The sequence below is a fragment of the Bos javanicus genome, chromosome 7 (assembly GCF_032452875.1).
Source record: "Bos javanicus breed banteng chromosome 7, ARS-OSU_banteng_1.0, whole genome shotgun sequence".
NCBI lineage: Eukaryota > Metazoa > Chordata > Mammalia > Artiodactyla > Bovidae > Bos > Bos javanicus.
Window position 1 is genome coordinate 60,103,097 of NC_083874.1, and position 22,638 is coordinate 60,125,734.

General features: G+C 44.0%; 1 protein-coding gene across 3 annotated transcripts in view; it reads left to right on the plus strand.

The window, feature by feature from the left end:
- Positions 1-22,638, plus strand: part of ABLIM3 (actin binding LIM protein family member 3) — a 136,323-nt gene that overhangs the window by 53,785 nt on the left and 59,900 nt on the right. For all 3 annotated transcript variants that reach the window (XM_061423979.1, XM_061423977.1, XM_061423978.1), the window contains exons 4-6: positions 8,199-8,382; positions 10,618-10,730; positions 20,166-20,292. In XM_061423979.1, the coding sequence (XP_061279963.1) occupies positions 8,199-8,382; positions 10,618-10,730; positions 20,166-20,292 (424 nt within the window). The remainder of the gene's footprint in view (positions 1-8,198; positions 8,383-10,617; positions 10,731-20,165; positions 20,293-22,638) is intronic.

The window sequence follows — 22,638 nt, forward strand, 5'->3', positions numbered from 1 at the left end:
AGTCCATTCTGAAGGAGATCAGAATGGGATTTCTTTGGAAGGAATGATGCTAAAGCTGAAACTCCAGTACTTTGGCCACCTCATGCAAAGAGTTGACTCATTGGAAAAGACTCTGATGCTGGGAGGGATTGGGGGCAGGAGGAGAAGGGGATGACAGAGGATGAAATGGCTGGATGGCATCACTGACTCGATGGACGTGAGTCTGAGTGAACTCCAGGAGTTGGTGATGGACAGGGAGGCCTGACGTGCTGCGATTCATGGGGTCGCAAAGAGTCGGACACAACTGAGCGACTGATCTGATCTGATGTATAGTATCATGTCATCTGCAAACAGTGACAGTTTTATTTCTTATTTTCCAATCTGGATTCTTTTTATTTCTTTTTCTTCTGTGATTGCCATGGCTAGGACTTCCAAAACTGTATTGAATCAAAGTGACTAGAGTTGATATCCTTGTCTTATTCCTGGTCTTAGAGGAAATGCTTTCAGCTTTTCGATGTTGAATATGATGTCAACTACATTTGTCATATGTGGCCTTTATTGTGTTGAGGAAGGTTACCCCTATGCCCACTTTCTGGAGAGTTTTTATCATAAGTGGGTGTTGAATTTTATCAAAAGATTTTTCTGCAGCTACTGAGGTAATCATAAAGTTTTTATTCTCCAGTTTGTTAGTGTGGTATATTGAAGAGTTTCAGAAGGATAGATGTTAACTCTATCTACATATAAAATTAAAATTTTTAAAAAATAATCATCTAGAAAAAAGTGGTTCAGTGTAATTTGCTAAAAATTTTAATGATGTCTGGCAATGTGTCACATGTGACCAGTTCATGAAATTAAACTGATGATTCAGGAAAAAAAAAGATGCTCTGGGAGCTCCTCCTCCTGATGCTAGACCCCCAGGCTAGGGATCCTGATGTGGGGCTCAGAACTTTCACTTCTGTGAAAGAAACTCTGTGATATAATTGTTTTGCAGTTTGTGATTCACCCATCCAGGGGCTGTGGGGTTTGATTTGATCATGATTGATCCTCTCCTTGGAGAAGGCAATGGCACCCCACTCCAGTACTCTTGCCTGGAAAATCCCATGGACGGAGGAGCCTGGTAGGCTACAGTCCATGGGGTCGCTAAGAGTCGGACACGACTGAGCGACTTCACTTTTACTTTTCACTTTCCTGCATTGGAGAAGGAAATGGCAACCCACTCCAGTGTTCTTGCCTGGAGAAATCCTAGGGACGGGGGAGCCTGGTGGGCTGCCGTCTATGGGGTCGCACAGAGTCAGACACGACTGAAGCGACTTAGCAGCAGTTCCTCTCCTACCATCTTGATGTGGCTTCTTCTTTTCTTTGGATGTAGGATATCTCTTTTGGTAGGTTCCAGTGGTTTTTTTTCGGTAATTGTTCAACAGTTTGTTGTGATCTTGGTATTTTCATGAGAAGGTGAGCTCTTGTCCTTCTACTCCATCTTGGCAAAGTTCTGTGTGGTTGGTATTTTATATTGAGAATTGGTAAACCCCTTTAGTACTAGTTGACCTAAGAGAGTATCTTGGTGTGTGACCATTTGTACATCCCCAGAAACTGAGACAGGACAAAGAGTAATAACAATAAAATTGTTATAAGGAGGTTTGAACTATGAATCTACAGTTATATTCTTAAGAGATTCTGTTTGTTCTTTTGCTTTAAGTCAAAATTTAATAGTTTAAAACAATCTTTTATTTAGCTCATGTTTCTCTGGGTTGGCTGGGCAGTTATTCCAATCTGACTTGGCTCTGCTTATCTCTCCTCACCTCATTGTAATGATATGATGGGTCAGCTGGCAGTGGTTGGCAGGCTGTTGACCTGAGTACCTCCATATGGCTTCTCGTCCTCCAGCAGACTGGCTTGGACTCATTTGCTTGGTAGTCTTTGAGTTCCAAATGTGACAAAAGAGCAGGCTTTAGTAAGCAAGACCGTTTTGTGCCTCACCTTGTGTTATACTTGTTAATGTCCCACTGACCAAAACAAGTCAAATGGCCAACCCAGATTCAAGATCATGGAAAATAAACTTTGACTTTTGTGGGAGGAGCTGCAACATGAGATTTCAATGATGTGAATACAGAGAAATGAAGAATTTGGCCGTTTTGACAGTCTACCATAGGGAGATAATAGAAAATCTTTTAAGGGAGATTTTCAGACCAAAAAATTTATCATTTTTCTGAATATTTTCAATGTCAGCTTTACTTGGAGAGTATTTTTGTTTCCAGTAGTAAATGGTATAAGGATTAGTTACCCTAAATAACCCTAAATTTCTGTGAATTTCTTTTAGAACCCTTTTAAAGTGCACAACTGTGCTGACATGAAAGGAAGGAATCTGCAGAGGTGAAAAAAAATAAAATAAAAGCAGAAATTCTGTGACTGCCAATGCCAGATTTAATCCTCATGTTTTATGCTAAATCTTGAAGACCTTGAGCTTTTACCTTGACGGCTACATGGATCATGGAGAATAAAAGTCAAAGCCTAGAGCCTGACCAACATAGGATTCTAACAGGAGACCTCTGAGTAAAACTAAATTTCCTCCTACTAAAGATTACTCCCAATGTATAGATGGATGAGAAGTAAACCAGTAAAGGAAACAGCACTGAAACTTTCCTGTACCAACTTAGGCACTGGGTATAAGACAGGGAAATTTGTAACAAAATGTCTAACCATACCCACTCTTTATATGGATTCACATTCTATTTTCATGCTATACATTTGACATTTTTAAAAGTGAAACAGAATTTTAAAGTGATCCCACACTTGGCAAAGGTGAGGTTTATTCTAGACCTCAAAGAGTTTCTACAGATAACATTATTATCATAATGAATAACTCCAGTAAAAAATGCACCAATCATAATGAGAGAAAGCCAGCAGAATGATGGAGAATAGAATGGAAACCTTGGAGACTTTAGATTGAAGTTTTCTGACATTGTATAATAATTACTTTCAATACATTTAAACAAGTAAGAGAAGCCAGCAAAAACAATGAACAAGAGACAATACATTATAACAACAGCAGATTTGAAAAAGGAACAATATACCTTTTAGACATAAACATGTATAGTATTTAAAATTTAAAACTCAGTGTATGGATTAAATAGCAGATCTGATGTTGTTGAAAAGACAATAAACTTGAAGATTCAGTAAAGAGAGTGGTATATATTGACAGCCCAGAAATACAAGAAAGTGGTAAAAATAAAAGAGAAGTTTATACATGGAGAGTATAGTGAGAGAGTTTGACATATATCTAATCAAAGTTCTACAGAGATATAATAGAGGACATGAGTAGGAGGACAATATTTGAAGAGATAGCATCTTTGAATTATGTAGAACTGTTGAAAGACATAAATCCTTGAATCTAGGAAACTTAATAAATCCCAGTAGGAAAATATAAAAGAAATCTACCTACACACATCATAGTGAAACTGCAGATCACCAAAAACAACCTCCCCTCCCCACCCCCCCCCAAAAAAAACACATCTTAAAAGTAGCCAGAGAGAAGAGCCAGGATATCTGCATATGAATGGTAAATAAACTGACAGCTAAAGTTTTAGTAGCAACAAGGAAATCTGAGAACAGTGAAATAATATTTTTATGTACTGAAAGAAGTACCTAAAAATTTATGTATTCAATAAAACTATCTTTCAAGAACAAAGGCAAACCGACAGCTAACATCATACTTAATGGTGAAAGACTGATTGACTGCCTCCCTTTGAGATCAAAAATATTAATTAAAAAAAAGTCTGCTCTTACCACTTCTGTTTAACATTATACTGCAAGTTCATGGTAGGTCAGTTAGGCAAGAAAATGAAATAAAAGACACCCAGATTGAAAAGGAAGTAAGAATACCTCTATTTGCCCATGGCATGATCTTGTGTATAACAAATCCCAAGGAATGCACTAAAAAACTATTAGAAGGAACAAGTTGATCAGATTTCAAGTTACAAGATCAGTTTACCAGAATTAGTTGTATTTCTATATACTTAGAATGAACAATCTGAAAATAAAAATGAGAAAACAATTCCCTTTACAATAGCATCAAATAAAATGCATAAGAATAAATTTAATGATGGCATAAAATTTATACTTTGAAAGCTATAAAATATTAAAGACTAAGTGAAAAAATATACCATGTTCATGGATCAGAAATCTTGTTTTTATGGCGATATTCTCAGGTCAGTCTACGAACCTGGTGCTATCTTAGTCAGCTCAGGCTGCCATAACAAAATGAAGATTGGGTGACATAAACAGCAGTAATGTATTTTCTCACAATTCTGGAGGTTGCAAGTCCAAGATCACGGTGTCAGCATAGTCAGGTTATGGAAAGTTCTCTTCCTGTCTTGCTGACAGGTACCTTCTCACTGTGTCCTCACATTTTCTGAGAGGGAGGGAAAGAGGTGGAGGGGAGGGAGGGAAGGAGGGAAGATGAGAATGAGAAAGAGAATGAGCAAGTTTGCTGGTGTCTCTTCCAATGAGGGCACTAATCCCATAATGAAGGTCCCATCCTATGGCCTCATCTAAACCTAATTATCCCCTAAAGGCCACCTATCTAAATACCATCACGTTATGGCTTGGGGCTTCAACATACAAATCTGGGGGAGGACACTATTCAGTTCATAGCACATGTAATCCCTATGAACATCCCCACTGACTTCTTTGCAGAAATTGTCAAACTGATTCTAAAATGTATGTGAAATTAGAGACATATAAAAACCAAAATAATCTTTAAAAAGAAGAACAAAGTTGGAAGACTCAAAATTCCCACTTTAAAAGCTTACTGCAAAGCTACAATAAACACAACAGTGTGATACAACAATAGACATAGAGATCATAGAGAGTAGAAATGAGAGGCAGAGATAAAGCCCTGGGCTTCCTTGGTGGCTCAGTGGTAAAGAATCTGTCTGCCAGTGCAGGAGAAACGGGTTCGATCCCTGATCTGGGAAGATCCCACATGCCGTGGAGCCACTGGGCCCATACTCTAGAGCCCAGTTGTTCAGTGGTGCTCTATAATAGCCTATGCTTCAGAGCCCATGTGTTGCAACTACTGAAGCCCTCATGCCTTGGAGCCTGTGCCCCACAGGAGAAGCCACTGCAGCGAGAGACCTACACGCTGCACCTAGAGAGTAGTCCCTGCTCATCGCGAGTAGAGAAGCAAGACCTAGCACAGCCAAAAATCAATTAATTAATTAAATTTTAAAAACACAGTCTTATATTTATGGCCAGCTGAATATTATCAAGACAACCAAAATAATTCAGTAGGGAAAGAATAGTCTTCAACAAATGATGCTAGGAAAACTGAACATATGTGCACACAAAAAAGTAAAATTGGAGTCTTCTTCACACCACACACAAAAATCAACTCAAAGTGAGTCAAAATATAGAAGCAAATATTCATGACATTGTTAGGCAAAGCCTTCTTGGACATGATAACAAAGAAAGCAACTTGGGGAAAAATAAATTAAACATCATCAAAATTTAAAATTCTTTTGCTTCAAAGTAGATCATCAGGAATGTAAAAAGTAAACACACAGAATGAAAGATAGGATCTGTAAATCATGTACTGATACTTGTAAAGGAGTTGTATCTAGGACAGGTGGAATAGATCAGTTGTGGTATGGCACCCCACTCCAGTACTCTTGCCTGGAAAATCCCATGGACGGAGGAGCCTGGTGGGCTGCAGTCCATGGGGTCGCTAAGAGTCAGACACGACTGAGTGACTTCACTTTCACTTTTCACTTTCATGCATTGGAGAAGAAAATGGCAACCCACTCTAGTGTTCTTGCCTGGAGAATCCCAGGGACGGGGAGCCTGGTGGGCTGCCGTCTATGGGGTCTCACAGAATCAGACACGACTGAAGCGACTTAGCAGTAGCAGCAGATGTGGTCACACAGTTGAATACAGCACAGCAAAACAAGAGAACCACAATTAGGTGCATCGACATGAATGAATTTCAAAACCGTAACACTGAGAGAACGAAGCAGTAAATTACACAGAATAGTTAATGCAGTATGATTCCATCTGTATAAAATTCAAAAACAGGCAAAACTAAACAATATATTGTTTGTGGATTCGGACATGACTGAAGTGACTCAGCAGCAGCAGCAGCAAAGGTAGTAAAACTGGAAAGAAAAGCAAAGAGATTGATAAACTCATGATTCGGGAAAGGAGTGTGGAGAGGAGGCATTCTTAGGGTGATGAACGAGATTCCAAGGTGCTGGTAATGTTTCATAAGTTCACTAATGGATACCTGGGGGTGTATTTTATGTTTCTTATTTACAGTGTACAGTATACAGTGTAGTGTATTTATTACATTTTCTATATGTATATTTCACAATTTAAATGTCTAAAGTAATGAATGAAATCCCCCTCAGGGGACCTGCTTTGAAAGGACTCTGAAAGTCCATAAAACTATCTCTTTTGAAAAGTTGAAAATCAACAGAATTATATGACAGAATCCTAGACTCTTAGACCTGGATGTGTCCTCAGTTATCACATAGCTCCCTCATTTTACAAATGAGGCAGCTGAACTCCAGAGAGGTGAAGTCACTTTTTCAAAGTCACACAGCACCTGAGTGCTAGAATAGAAATATGGAGGAAGATCCAGTGACCCTCAAAATAGTACGTTTTCCACTGAAACACAGTAAGGCTGGGTGTAAAGCCTCTTCTAGGCATTATATTTATAGTGAGCTTTCATTCTTTATTTTCTTGAAGCAGTTCTGAGTTCTCATATTCTGTCCCATTGTCAGACCATATGATCTTTCTTTTAATTATAAGATTTTATTTTTTGATTCACAAAATAATGACTGCCCTGGATATATTAATTCCATGTCACTTCCATACTGCAGACCCTTCCCGTGGCCTTTCTTGTTATTTGAATGAAGACCTCTGCTCAGGCTCAAACACATCTGTCATGCTGGTCCAGCCTACCTTCCACGTCGTGTTCCCCACTGTATTTCCAGGAACCTGGGATTCTTATCAACTCTTACATCCTTTCTACCAAAAACTTCCTCCTTCAGCTCCTTGGGGGAAACGAAGGAACTGATTGTTCCAAGTTTTTGTATGGCCTCCTGGTTTTCTCCACTGGGAGAGGTGGCTCTGGGAGTAGAGTTGGCAGGGGACACAAAAGAGAGAAAAGAAGGGAAAAAACAGGAGCTCTTTCCAGGGATGTCATAGGCCATGACCTAACTAATTCCACAGCCATCAATCGATCTGCCACCTGCACACTCGAGAACAGCCTGTTCTCTGGCCTTGCCTGCCCTCCAGACCAGGCATTGTTTGATGTGATGAGTTTTCATGAATGCTGATGAAAGATGGACCCTGCCCCACTTGCTACCTCCACCACCACCTCCTCCACTCGCCAGCCCAGAGCGCTGGTCTCTATGGGCCTCCAGCTCTACCTCATACAGAGTTTTAAATGTTTAGACACATAGTCAGCCCTGAATAAAGCTCTCCTTCTTCTAGATTCACAGGATGTCAATATCAGAAGAAAATCTCAGGTCATTTCTTGTCCAGTTTCTGCTTTTTGCATAGCAGTGAACAGAGGCCCCAGATTACAGACAGCCAAGGTCATTGTCACCCAGGGAGTTAGTGGCAGTGACAAGACCAGAGACCAGGTCGTCAGACTTGCAGAGTAGAGTCTGTCACTGACCTAGACTGTTTTCCCTGGTGCTGTGACATGTGAATTCACTTTGAAGCTGCCCTGCTCGCTCACCTTGGCCCTTTATTCCTACCTCTGGCCTTCAGAGTAAATAAACACTTGTGAAATACTTCTGACATTCACCTGGAAGTCCCTCCTACCTTTAACCAAGCTGCTTTTGAAAAACAACTTTGCCTGTTAAAAATGAGAGGGTATTTACTGGGGTGATGTCACCCGGTCCAGGCCAGGTCCTTGATAAAGCTGAGTCAGGCTAACTACATTTTTGGGAAACCGATGTATTAAAGCTAAGTGCCTGTTTATTACCGTAAACAAGAGCTGTAACTCTCTGTTGTATCAGTTCACATTGCCCTGACCAGCTGCTTCTTCCCAAAGGCAACCTATGTAGAAAGTCAAACTGTCAGACAAGGGTGAATGCAAACTCTGAACGAGGGGGATTTGAAAGAGCTCTCCAGCCTCATCCCCAGCAAGAGCCTCCTGCTCGCAGACCCTTCCTTGGACTCACCTGCCTTTATTTCCCCCTTGTTTCCTCAAGTGTGTGGCTGTGGCCTAGCCCAGTCAGGCTTCTTCTTCAAGAACCAGGAGTACATCTGCACGCAGGACTACCAGCAGCTCTACGGCACCCGCTGCGACAGCTGCCGGGACTTCATCACAGGCGAGGTCATCTCCGCGCTGGGCCGCACCTACCACCCCAAGTGCTTCGTGTGCAGCTTGTGCAAGTAAGTGGGTGGCCAGTGAGGGCTGGGGCCCCCTGCCTCAGTCCCTGGGGAAGAGAAGAAATGGCCTTTCCCAGGCAGATCTCGAGGTGAACACTTTCATTCCTAGAATCTCAGGGGTGGGAGGACTTGACAAGCAAATGGTTTTGAACATTTAGCAGCTGAATCCTGTCTGTTAGATGTGGTCTAATACAAAACACTAGTTTGTCCCAAGATGAAGGCAGAGTAAAGATCTGAGCCCCTACACTCAAGTCTCCTTTTTCCCATCAAAAGGCCCCAAAGGAACCACTGAGTGCCATGGCCTCTCAATACTCAGTGTGGAATCCACAGGTCTGGCTCAGGCTCTCACATCCTCAGCCACATGTGGTCCTGGGATGTCTATTTATAGCCTTCCTCCACAACCCTGGAGGTGACCCCACCTCTGTAAGCCTCAGCTTCATTGGTAAAATGGGCACCAAAACCAGTCCAACTTCACTAGGTTTTCAGGAAAATAAATGAGATGATACCTGCTCAGTGACTGGTACCAAATTGTGTCTGATTTTATTATTCTTTTCTTTATCATAATGTTCATCATCCACCTCCTCAAGACTTTACAATTTATTTTTAATTGAAGGATAATACTTTACAATATTGTGTTGGTTTCTGCCATACATCAACATGAATCAGCCATAGGTATACCTATGTCCCCCCCGCCCCACTCTTGAACCTCCTTCCCACTGTCCACCTCATCCCATCCCTCTAGGCTGTTACAGAGCCCTGGTTTGAGTTCCCTGAGTCATACAGCAAATTCCCATTGGCTATCTATTTTATATATGGTAGTGTATATGTTACCATGTTACTCTCTCCATTCTCAAGACCTTTGATAGGTGATGGAAAGCTCACCATCTGCCTCCTCCCTACCCCAAGCATCCCCATCACTTGTTAACTTAGCAAATGTACCTTAAAGACCCACTGTATACCAAATACCATATTAAGGAGACAAAAAATAAAGAAAACCTCAACCCTGTCCACCAATATTTTAACATTTAATGGACTGCTCTAAGTCATAAGTAAAGCACTATTGGAGTATATGTATGTACTTTTTAATAGGGAAAGTAATTTATAGATCAGTTATTCTTCTCATAAAATAACCACCTCTTTGTTACCAGTTAGAATTATTAACCACTTGGAGTTTTTGACTGAGACTAATGGCACAGTGCCTAAGAAAATATCATTCAGTGGCATTCATTCTTTCATCCAGCCCTTAAAACCTGGGCCTTAGGTCCTAGAATGCCAGAACCATTGGAAGTTTGCACAGTAGGGTCCATATAGTATAAAGTGGAGGTTTTGTGAAGCCCCATGGAGGTGAGGTGTCTTCTCAAGGTCATGATCCATGTCCTTTTACTGGTAGTGAGTGCCTGGGCTGTGACAAGAGCACAGCTCCCCCCTCCCCAGCACTCGCTCCATTGTTCATGTCGCTAATGTAAGGGCAGTAGAACCACGGCAGGCTTAGGGCCGTGTGCTCAGAACCCATGTTAACAGCCATTCTAGACTACATGAGCAAGAGCTGCTGCATGATGGGATTGGCTGTGCTGAGGGTTCTAAACAGTTTATATTTAGTTAGGGAGGCAGGACAGGACAAGCTTGAGATTCCTGAGCTATGGAACTCCCAACTGTTCAAAGGCAGATGAGCAGAGGAAGAGGTTCTCTATGGGTGTCTAAGATTCCTGGGGAGTAAAAGGAAGACATTTTGGCAAATTGAATTGAGTTCTGCCTGACATACAGGGATAGGTCAAGTTGGGAAGACATCCTTCCAGGAGGAAGCACACCTGAGACGAGCTTTTAACCTCTTTATTGTCTAGAAGGAAATAGAAACCCACTCCAATATTCTTGCCTGGAGAATTCCATGGACAGAGGAGCCTTCTAGGCTATAGTCCATGGGGTCACAAGAGTCAGACACGACTTTGCGACTAAGCCACCACCACCACCGTTGTATAGAGGAGAAATGTAAGCTCAAATAAGTGTTGTGATTTTCCCAATGTTTAAAAATCATGTAAATGGCCCAACTGGATCTCCTTCCAGTCCTGATCCTGACTGAGTGGTTTGGCTCTGCCTCGGGAACAGCCTGTGAATGTCGCTGGTACTCTGTATGTGCTGTATGTGCTACCAGAGGTCTTCAAGTACATGTCATCAAGTCACCTATAGACACACAGCCCTCTGGAGAGGAGGTGTTGAATTTCTTCTTCCTCCTCCTCACAGGAAGCCTTTCCCCATTGGAGACAAGGTGACCTTCAGTGGGAAGGAATGCTTGTGTCAGACGTGCTCCCAGTCCATGACCAGCAGTAAGCCCATCAAGATCCGCGGACCAAGCCGTGAGTCCTCCCCGCTGGGTGCCTCCCCCTCTGCAAGCACATCTCCCAGGGCTCCCCTGTCCCAGTTTCACTGACCATTTCCCTTCTGCAGCCTGGAGGGAAGTGGGGGCAGTTCCCACCCTGGAGGACTCCTGAAGTATGACCCAGTTGGCAGACAGCCCAGACTCATGAGCTTCCCTGCATACAAATGCAGGAAAAACAGGCTGCCCAACAGTAAACAGGGATGGCCTGGGCCATGTTTCAGCCGCTTGGGTGGTTCTCCTGGGATGAGCGGGCCTGCTTGTCTCCCCTCTGGTCCATGCTGCCTGGAGCACCCCAACAGAGCTGATCAGGTGTTTTCCACCAGTGGCTCTCAATTCTTAAAATTCCCCAAAAAACTATATGCAGACATATCTTAGCAAAAGATGGAATATGGGAGAAAGCCACAAGGGCTGTGTTTAGTGTCTCTTAGGGTGTGTCCTGTGGACTGCAGCATTAGCTTCACTGCAAAACTGGCAAAAATACAGATTTCTAGGCCCATTTTGGACTTGTAGGAATGGGACCTAGAAATATATGATCGTAAGAAGCTTCCTGAATGATTCATTTGCTGCTTCTAAAACTGAGAACTACTCATAAAGGTCATGTTCTATCACTAAAATACAAGTTGGGGCATGAAGGGGAGCTGAGAATCAGAGGTGTGCCTTAGAACAGTCATTCTGATTTATTGAATGTCCATTCCATTCCAACTTGTCTAGCTGTAAGATATCTAAATCACTGTTGCAAAACGCCCTTCTCGGACCCCTCACTGCATGTGCCCACACACACACCCAGGGTCTCGTAAGCCAGGTTGCTGTGCTGCTAAGTCGCTTCAGTCATGTCCGACTCTGTGCGACCCCATAGATGGCAGCCCACCAGGCTCTCTTGTCCCTGGGATTCTCCAGGCAAGAACACTGGAGTGGGTTGCCATTTCCTTCTCCAATGCGTGAAAGTGAAGTCGCTCAGTCATGTCCGACTCTTCGTGACCCCATGGACTGCAGCCCACCAGGCTCCTCCATCCATGGGATTTTCCAGGCAAGAGTACTGGAGTTGGGTGCCATCGCCTTCTCCAAAGCCAGGCTAGGCTCCAGCATTCTTTCATGTTACATGACACTCTCACTGGCCTTGTCAGCAGAATCAGTGAAAGCCCGTTAGCGTCCTGTGCTGCATCACTGCGCCATGTAGGGGCTGTCAGCCACAGCACCAGCAGAATCAGCATGCTGGGGCTGTGTCCACTCGAGGAAGGTGAGCCTAGAACCACCTCCCCCAAGTCAGCAGGACTCAGCTCCCAGCGGCTCTAATAGCAAGGGAGCCTGTTGGAAGGGGTGCTCCCTCCATCATCCTTCCCTCCTTTCAGTTGATTCAGACCTGTTCCCAGACCTGCCTTCAGTGTCTTTGGTGGGGATCAAGAAAAATTTGCTGCTCTGAGCAGGTTTCCATCTCGAGGTGGCTAAGGCTGAGTGCACACAGTTATCCTTCCTAACTGCTTGAAAGCATCATCCAGAATGATAGCAAGTCTGGAATGCTGGGATGCAGGACCACAGGACCATGCTGCTCAGGTACCCTGACACCAGTGAGACCACTTGTGAGGCCATAGAGAGAAGCCAGCTGGAGTCAGGAGGCTGTGTTCCTTCTGTGTGATGCATACCTGTCAGGCAGCCTCCCTGTGGCTCAGTTTACCCAACTTGGTGGAAAGCAAATTCAGCAATCAGACTAACATACATCATAGTGTGTAAACTGCTCTCTAAATATAAAGTGAGGGGTTTTGTTGACTTGGCGTTCTAATCTAGAAAACATGCCAGAGGAGAACTGAGAATAAATTCCTGAATCTGCTGTTATTTCACTCAGCTTGTGTTGTGTGTTACTGTGTGCCTTGGGGATCTCAGGCAGGTGGGAGATTTCCTCAGCTGCATGTGGGAGGCCTGCATGGGAGCATGTCCATGAGGAGAGGCTGTTAAATGTCTCCACCATAATTCTTCAGATCAGGAGGTGGAAGAAGGGAAAGAAGAGTCAGTACAGAAGAACAGTGAGCATGTGGGCAGTCTCCAGGGGAATGCCGAGGATCATGGCTCCTCTTGCTACTCACGAAGTCTAGACATCAATGTGTGGATCTGTGGGGAATATGTTTCAGAGAAATGTTCTTTCCCCAAAGGTGGTCACTGTCCATGCTGCAAACACGAAGTAGTCTCCTGACTCGAGGGGAGGTTGGAAAGGCTTCTGAGTCCCCCGAGGATGGAGGAAACTGAAACAAGATTCAGAAGAGTGCTAAGATGACAAACATAGCTTGGAAAAGGAAAATTAAGGACGAAAAACTTGCTGTATTTTTGAGCCAGAGGAGTGTGAATTTTCATTCCTGGAATGTCAAGACACTGTGGAAAAGCAGAATCTGTATCTACTCAGAAGAGATCAAGAATACTTGGGAACTGTTAAGAGATGGGAATCATGTTACTTATCACAGGCAGGAGAACTGTTTCTTCACAGACCTCGCTGAGAAGAATCGGGGGCAGAAGCATCACCAGCACCATTGCCATCACCACCGTCATGATCACCAACATGCCATCACCACTGCTAACACTGACTGACTATTTCTAGTGCCAGGCACTGCACAGACCTCACTGCAAAGAATCAGCGCAGTAGTACCATCACCACCAAAACCACTGCCATCACGGCTGCTAGCATTGACTGGCCATTACTATTGTCGGTACTGCACTAAGTTTTCTAAACATCTCACTGAATCATTACCACAACTCTATGAGGGAGACAAGAGCAATGGTTTTTAGATAAGAAACCAGATACTCTAAGAGTGTCAAAGGTCACTCAGATAATGGTAATGGGACCAGAGTGTGAGCCTAGGCAAGTCTGGCTTTGGAGCCTACTCCCTTAACACCCTATACCAGAGACATGACTTGCTAAGAGGAAGGGTCCTGTCTTTCTGGATTAGTTGCCTAAAACAAGGTGGGGAGCTTGCTATGACGCACACACCCACCTATTTTTGCTGTAATGAATGACACAGTCAGAAAAAGCTAAAAATAACTGTCTGGGGTCTTCAGAGATTCCAGTAAACGGAGGGATTTAGGAGGAGCAGGTGCATCGTGCTTATTGCCAGCTGAAGGTGGTAATTTTGGAATAAAGAAGAACGTATGAGGAATGGAGTGGACAGCTGGCTGTGCAGAATCCAGCTTGGGACAGGGTGTGTCCTGACCTTGCTTATTACACCGGCTCCATGGGCTCCCGGATGCAGTGTCTGAAGCTCCAATGTTGGTCATAAGTAAAAGTTGGAAGAAGAGGGGAGAAAAAGATCCTGGTAAAGATCCTTCATCTGAAGCCAGTTGAGTGGAGGATGAGCAATATAATATGGAAAAAAAAAAGTGGAATAGGTGTGCCAGAATTCTCCGGAGGAATTAGCAGGCCTTCCCTACATCAGAGATACTGCTTCTGACCTCATATCAGAGATTGGATAATGCACAGAGTATGAGTTAAAAACCATGAGAATGTGGAATAATAATGATAAGAACCACTTATTGGGTACATACATGCCCGGCACTGTGCAAAGTCCTTCCAGGCCTGACTTCAGTTCATCTTCACACCAGTCATGTTCAGATGAGGAAGCTGGACCTGAACAGTTGCACAAGTAATCAGCTGGGGAGCTGGGATTCTCCCCTTGGCCAGCCTCCCCCCACTCACTCTAACCTCTCAGCTCAACCTAACCACTATACTGTACCATCTCCTAAATTTTAATTCAAGATGCCAATTCATATCAGATGTGTCACTGCAACTTAAAGAGATGGAGCTCATCTCTTTTGTGGCCACAAAAGGATGCAACTCTTTGAGTAAGGTAGACAATGGTGGTGTTAGCCCGTAACTTCTCTATCTCCATGGAATCTACAAGTGAATTTGCTCAGACCATGTCAAGCAAGGAAAAGTGAAGTGCAGGAGATAAAGGAGAAGCGAGAAACTGTAGTTGTCATAAAAGATTTGAAGAAACACATTTAGGGTAAGAGGTAGATAATCCTTGGTTGCTTAAAAGAGGGGGTGTCACAAGAATTCAGGCCTCAGCTTCATATTAAAAAGGCCATCATGACAGTCATACCTGTCCAGAGGCAAGAGGGGGTGAGCTGCTTACCCCGGAAGGCAGTGATTTAGAGGAAGATGCCCACCTGTTGAGAATGCTGAGGATTACTGTGCTGGGTGGGACTTTGATGTGAACTCTGAGCCTCTGTGGAATCATTTAACCCTATCAAGAAAGCCCACAGAGACACAAATTCAGCACCTATGGCCTAGAAAGCTGGACCAGATGCCTGAGCCCTCGGGTTTTCCTATACAGAGCATGGACAAGTAATTTCAGAGGCCCTATCTATAAAAGAAGAGGGGGTACTGACCTCTAAACAATGACATTCCAAAGACTGTGATTGGGATGGAGTGGAAGTTGACTTATTCCAGGAGAAAAAAAAGGAAAAGAAAGAAATCCTAAATCTGTTCTACCAGCCCCCGTTTGAAGCCCTGGGACTTGAAGCATTTTGCAATGGGAGACCTTCTTGCCCCCAGCTTGTGCTAAGAGACATTAGAAAGGTGCTGTGTAGCCAAAAGGCGTGGACTATGGGAGCTGACTCATACACACACTTCATCAGGGCCCAGACTTTCCACAGCTTGCTGGACACACCCCCTTCCTAGAGGCACAGATGCCTCATCTCTTCTCCAGGACTGGCTTCGAGCTGGATGAGAGAGCTTCAGCCAACCTCTCCCAACTTGCTGTGTGTCTCTCTCCTCCTCTACTGCTCCCAAGTGTGCATTTGCCTTTGGTGCCAAGAAGGGGGCCTGTGCTCTGGTAAACATTGCCCCTTGACCCTTTCCTCCTCCAGAGTGGGACATCCGGTCAGCTAAGCCTGAATTCCCAGCATCTCCCAAGTACCTCTGACCTGCCTCCATTTCCTGCCCCTCCCTAGACGTTATTGAGCAACAAGCAGCCTCTGGGCCCCCCTACATGCTATTGGCCTCAGTGCATGATCCAGGGTGATGGAAACGGAGAGCAAGGGTGCCTTTCTGCTCTGGAACAACCTCATCAGACTCTTTAACCCTCACTGCTTGGGGAGGCAGATGTTTGGTTTGTTCAATTCAGTTCAGTTCAGTTGCTCAGTCATGTCCAACTCTTTGCAACCCCATGAATTGCAGCACGCCAGGCCTCCCTGTCCATCACCAACTCCTGGAGTTCACTCAGACTCACGTCCATCAAGTCGGTGATGCCGTCCAGCCATCTCATCCTCTGTCGTCCCCTTCTCCCCCTGCCCCCAATCCCTCCCAGCATCAGAGTCTTTTCCAATGAGTCAGCTCTTCGCATGAGGTGGCCAAAGTACTGGAGTTTCAGATTCAGCATTATTCCTTCCAAAGAACACCCAGGACTGATCTCCTTTAGAATGGACTGGTTGGATCTTCTTGCAGTCCAAGGGACTCTCAAGAGTCTTCTCCAACACCACAGTTCAAAAGCATTAATTCTTCGGCGCTCAGCTTTCTTCACAGTCCAACTCTCACATCCATACATGACCACTGGAAAAACCATAGCCTTGACTAGATGGACCTTTGTTGGCAAAGTGACGTCTCTGCTTTTGAAAATGCTATCTAGGTTGGTCATAACTTTCCTTCCAAGGAGTAAGTGTCTTAATTTCATGGCTGCAGTCACCATCTACAGTGATTTTGGAGCCCCAAAAAATAAAGTCTGACACTGTTTCTACTGTTTCCCCATCTATTTGCCATGAAGTGATTGGACCAGATGCCATGATCTTCGTTTTCTGAATGTTGAGCTTTAAGCCAACTTTTTCACTCTCCTCTTTCACTTTCATCAAGAGGCTTTTGAGTTCCTCTTCACTTTCTGCCATAAGGGTGGTGTCATCTGCGTATCTGAGGTTATTGATATTTCTCCCAGCAATCTTGATTCCAGCTTGTGTTTCTTCCAGCCCAGCGTTGCTCATGATGTACTCTGCATAGAAGTTAAACAAGCAGGGTGACAATATACAGCCTTGACGAACTCCTTTTCCTATTTGGAACCAGTCTGTTGTTCCATGTCCAGTTCTAACTGTTGCTTCCTGACCTGCATATAGGTTTCTCAAGAGGCAGGTCAGGTGGTCTGGTATTCCCATCTCTTTCAGAATTTTCTACAGTTTATTGTGATCCACACAGTCAAAGGCTTTGGCATAGTCAATAAAGCCGAAGTAGATGTTTTTCTGGAACTCTCTTGCTTTTTCCATGATCCAGCGGATGTTGGCAATTTGATCTCTGGTTCCTCTGCCTTTTCTAAAACCAGCTTGAACATCTGGAAGTTCACGTTTCATGTACTGCTGAAGCCTGTCTTGGAGAATTTTGAGCATTACTTTACTAGTATGTGAGATGAGTGCAATTATGTGGTAGTTTGAGCATTCTTTGGCATTGCCGTTCTTTGGGATTAGAATGAAAACTGACTTTTTCCAGTCCTGTGGCCACTGCTGAGTTTTCCAAATTTGCTGGCATATTCCAGCATCATATTTCAGGATTTGAAATAGCTCAACTGAAATTCCATCACCTCCACTAGCTTTGTTCATAGTGATGCATTCTAAGGCCCACTTGACTTCACATTCCAGGATGTCTGGCTCTAGGTGAGTGATCACACCATCGTGATTATCTTGGTTGTGAAGATCTTTTTGTACAGTTCTTCTGTGTATTCTTGCCGCCTCTTCTTAATACCTTCTGCTTCTGTTAGGTCCATACCATCTCTGTCCTTTATTGAGCCTATCTTTGCATGAAATGTTCCCTTGGTATCTCTAATTTTCTTGAAGAGATCTCTAGTCTTTCCCATTCTGTTGTTTTCCTCTATTTCTTTGCTTTGATCGCTGAGGAAGGCTTTCTTATCTCTTCTTGCTGTTCTTTGGAACTCTGCATTCAGATGCTTATATCTTTCCTTTTCTCCTTTGCTTTTCGCTTCTCTTCTTTTCACAGATATTTGTAAGGCCTCCCCAGGCAGCCATTTTGCTTGTTTGCATTTCTTTTCCATGGGGATGGTCTTGCTCCCTGTCTCCTGTACAATGTCACAAACCTCAGTCCATAGTTCCAGGCACTCTATCTATCAGATCTAGTCCCTTAAATCTATTTCTCACTTCCACTGTATAATCATAAGGGATTTGATTTAGGTCATACCTGAATGGTCTAGTGGTTTTCTGTACTTTCTTCAATTTAAGTCTGAATTTGGCAATAAGGAGTTCATGATCTGAGCCAAAATCAGCTCCTGGTCTTGTTTTTGTTGACTGTATAGAGCTTCTCCATCTTTGGCTGCAAAGAATATAATCAATCTGACTTCGGTGTTGACCATCTGGTGATATCCATGTGTAGAGTCTTCTCTTGTGTTGTTGGGAGAGGGTGTTTGCTATGACCAGTGTGTTCTCTTGGCAAAACTGTATTAGCCTTTGCCCTGCTTCATTCCTTATTCCAAGGCCAAATTTGCCTGTTACTCCAGGTGTTTCTTGACTTCCTACTTTTGCATTCCAGTCCCCTATAATGAAAAGGACATCTTTTTGGGGTGTTAGTTCTAAAAGGTCTTGTAGGTCTTCATAGAACCATTCAACTTCATAGAACCGTTCAACCGTTCCAGCTTCTTCAGCGTTACTGGTTAGGGCATAGACTTGGATTACTGTGATATTGAATGGTTTGCCTTGGAAATGAATAGAGATCATTCTGTCGTTTTTGAGATTGCATCCAAGTACTGCATTTTGGACTCTAAGGGAGGAGGTGTGCGTGGTAAGTTATATCCTTTGCCTGGGTGCTAGGAGGGCTGCTCATTCAGCACATCTGCTCTAAGTTCTTACTGTGTGTTGAACATGGTGCTAGGCAAGAGAATAGGTTTAACCAAAAGCACACAAATCACAAACCATTGAGCATGTGAGCCTAAAGGTGAGAAAAAGTAGAACCTAAGCTTGGATCAGGGATTCTCAAACTCTGCTGTGCTTGGAGATCTTGAGAAAATTCAGTGACAAGGGCTCTATTTCCAAAATATATAAAACAGCTCATGCAGTTCAATATGAAAAAAATAACCCAGCCAAAAAAACGGGTAAAAGAACTAAATAGAAATTTCTCCAAACATACAGATGGCCAACAGGCACACGAAAAGTTGCTCAAACTTTTTGCATTTTAGAGAAATGCAAATCAAAACTATAATGAGCTGTCACTTCACATGGGTCAGAATGGCTGTCATGAAAACATCTGCAAGTGACAAATGCTGGAGAGGCTGTGGAGAAAAGGGAACTCTCCTTCACGTTGGTGGGAATGTAAATTGATACAGCCACTGTGAAGATCAATATGGAGGTTCCTCAAAAAAACAAAAGATAGAGCTATCGTATGATCCAGGAATTCCACCCCCGGGCATTTACCTGGAGAAAACTCTAATTTAAAAAGATACATGCCCCTCAGTGTTCATTGCAGTGCTATTCACAGTAGCCAAGACATGCAAGCAACCTAAATGTCCATCAACAGATGATGGATACAGAAGATGTGGTGTATATATACAATGGAGTATTCCTCAGCCATAAAAAAGAATGAAATAATGCTACTTGCAGCAACATGAATGGACCTAGAGATTATCACAGTAAGTGAAATAAGTCAGAGAAAGACAAATATCATATGATATCACTTATATGAGGAACCTAAAAATATAATACAAATGATTTACAAAACGGAAACAGACTCACAGGCATAGGAAAACTTATGGTTAACAAAGGAGAAAGAGATAAATTAGGGTTTGGGGATTAAAAGATACACTCTACTACATGTAAAATAGATTAGCAACAAGACCTACTGTATAGCACAGGGAACTATATTTAATCCCTGTAACAACCTATAATAGAAAAGAGCCTGACAAAAAATATATTACATATGTGTGTGTGTGTGTGTGTGTAACTGAATCACTTTGCTGTTACCTGAAATGAATACAACGTTGTAAATCAAGTGTATTTCAATAAAAATAAAATAGTTAAAAATAAAAATTCAGTTGGTCTGGATGGGGCCCACATTTCTACACATTTGCAATTTCCCAGGTGACACTGATGCTGCAGGTCCCCAGGTCACAGAGAGTTGCATGAACTTTGTTAGCAACTTGAGAACAGGCTAGGAGCAGTTCAGGGTCCGCTCTGGATGAACCATGGTCAGGATGACCAGCAAGGAACTTTCTGGAGGAACCCTATGAGGTCTTTCTTTCTCCCTCACACCAGGACCCCTTGTCAAGAGGCCAGGGTGCCTTTGGCCTTTCGCTTACCTGACATAGTCTCGACTGGCGCTGGTACCTAGGTGGGAGCAGTTACAGAAAAGCCAGCATTCAGGAGGGGTTGCCTAGATTTGGGCGCGAGACGACAGCAAGGGTCCCAGAGCCCAAGGTGCTTTGCTCATCGGGTCCTCCTGTCTTTGCAGACTGCGCTGGGTGCAAGGAGGAGATCAAGCATGGCCAGTCGCTCCTGGCGCTGGACAAGCAGTGGCACGTCAGCTGCTTCAAATGCCAGACCTGCAGTGTCATCCTCACTGGGGAGTACATCAGCAAGTAGGTCTCTCCCCCGCCCCGCCTGCCTGACCTCTGCATGCCCCAGGCCTGGCCCCACATGGCCCTTGGCCTGAGTCACCAGCAGCATCTCCCTCCATTTCTGTCCGGCTGCCACACTCCTGTCACAAATGGCACCCCACTCACCTTGGGCCCTCACTCGGTGCTTCCTCTGTTCTGAGATGCTCTGCTCTGTTCTGAGCATGTTGCTCCTCCCCTTCCTCTGGTCTCAGGTCCCATACCCTCCCCTCAGAACTGGCTTCATACCACCTCTTACAGGCCCTCCACATTGGCCCTCCCAGTGGCCCTCAGCGGCCCTATTGGTTTCCTTCGGGTAGGTCAACACCATTTGCGATTGTATATTTAACCATGTTACCTTTTTAATAAGGATAATAATATTAGCTGTCATTTATTGAGCTTTTAGTATGGACAAGGAATGTAATAACTGCTCTGTACAAGTTATCACATTAAGCCCCATGACTACCCCCATTAGGTGTTAACCCCTATTTGAAAAGCTGCAGAAACTGAGTCTCAGGAAGTTATTGCCGCAGTGATTATATTTAGTGTCTGTCCTCACCACGGTGGGACTTTGTTTAATTCACTGCAGCCTGTAGCACAATGCCTGACCCAAAGTCGATAATACAGCTGTTGACTGAAATGAGATAAGAGTTGTTGTCAGGAGAGACGGCCTAGCCCCGACACTGAACACTAGACAAGGCCCCTTGTGCCAGGCCCTTATGACCATATTTACATACTCAAGTACCTAAAAAAAAAATTAGGGCCACTAGCCCTCAGACTTTTTACACTTTGATCCAGACATTTTCTAGTATCACTCTCTGACCTGATGCTAGGATGTAGTAAGCATTAAAGTTGTAGCATGCATGGTTCTGCTGCCAAGAAATAAGAGAGGCTATATGCATAAAATATGATGACTCCAGGGTACATGTGATTCAGAGCTCAAGAGAAGTTCTTTTCTTTAAGACCTTTCCAATCAGAAGTGACAGAAAACCCAACTCAAACTCCCTGAATGCAAAAATGGGAGTTTATTGACTCACAGAAATGGGAAGGCCAGTGGCATTCTGGCTTCTGGCGTGGCTGAATCCAGAGGCTTAAAGCTGTCATTAGCCCTTCAGAAGCCCCACCCTCTCCCAGTCTTTCTTGTCTCTCTCAGCTCTGCCTTCCTCTGTGTCTGATTCATTCTCAAGCAGGACCTCTCCAATTGGTAGCAAAGATGATTACCAACAACTCCAAGCTTTGTTTCTAGCAGCTTCATAAACTTGGCAAAGAGAGAGAGGCCTCTTTCCCAAGAACTCCAGCAAAAGTCCCACAACTGCCTCTGATTTGGCCTCCACTGGGTCACATGACAATCCCTGACCAATCACTGGCCAGAAGGATCTAAACCCTTGAGTCAGAGAGCAGCCCTTTGTAATTGTGAGTGGGAAGGGCTGGTTCCCAGACCTCAGGCAAGGTACTGCTGCTATCAAAAAGGGAGGTAGGTACTAGCCAAACAACCCTTGTCTGTGTCGGAGGTCTAAGCCACAGGCTGTGGCTGTGACTGTTTACTTCTAACTAGCAGAAGTGGTATCTGGAATATGTGAGAGCTTTATGGAAGATGGTAATATTTGGTCTGGACCTTGAAAAGGGGTATAAGATTTGAAAATGCAAAGGAGAGCTTGTAGCCAGAATGCCCAGCCTGAGCAAGGGCAGGGAGTTGCTGGCCACATCCATCCTGTTTGCTGGAACTCGGGTGTGTGCACAGGTGAAGTCCAAGGCTGCAGAGGTGAGTTGAGGTCACAGCCCGAGCGCTTTGAACACATATTAGTGGGAGTTTGGCATGCACCTCTGTGCCTGCCAAGTAAGGTGTTCCCTTGATGAGATGCCAGCCAGGAGTCCTTGAGTCTGTGAGTTCAAGTCCAAATTCTCTGGGGCAGTAAGGGTTTGCTCAGAGCTCCTTATGAGCAGGTCCAACCCAGATTATCTACCACGCCTTAGGCCTCTGCAGCTGGTCTCTGGGCTCTTCATCCATCTGCCAGAAGAGTGGAAGGTGCTTAGCAGCACCGGCTCTGGTATTGATGCCCAAGTTAGAAGCCCAGCCCACTTGACCTCAGCAAGAGACTCAGCTTATCTGAGTCTCAGTTTTCTTCATTTATAGAAACAGGGCTAAAAAGAAGAACCCTCATAGGGTTCAGAGATCTGTGCTTTGTACCTAATCAATACCCAGTAAATATTAATTTTTACACTCTGCCTCTTTTTAGAATCATGTATGTCTAATTCCCAAAGGCCTCACCCAGCAGCAGACAGTGCTTCCCAGGCATGCATGGGGAGCTTGTCAAGATGCAGATTCCCTGG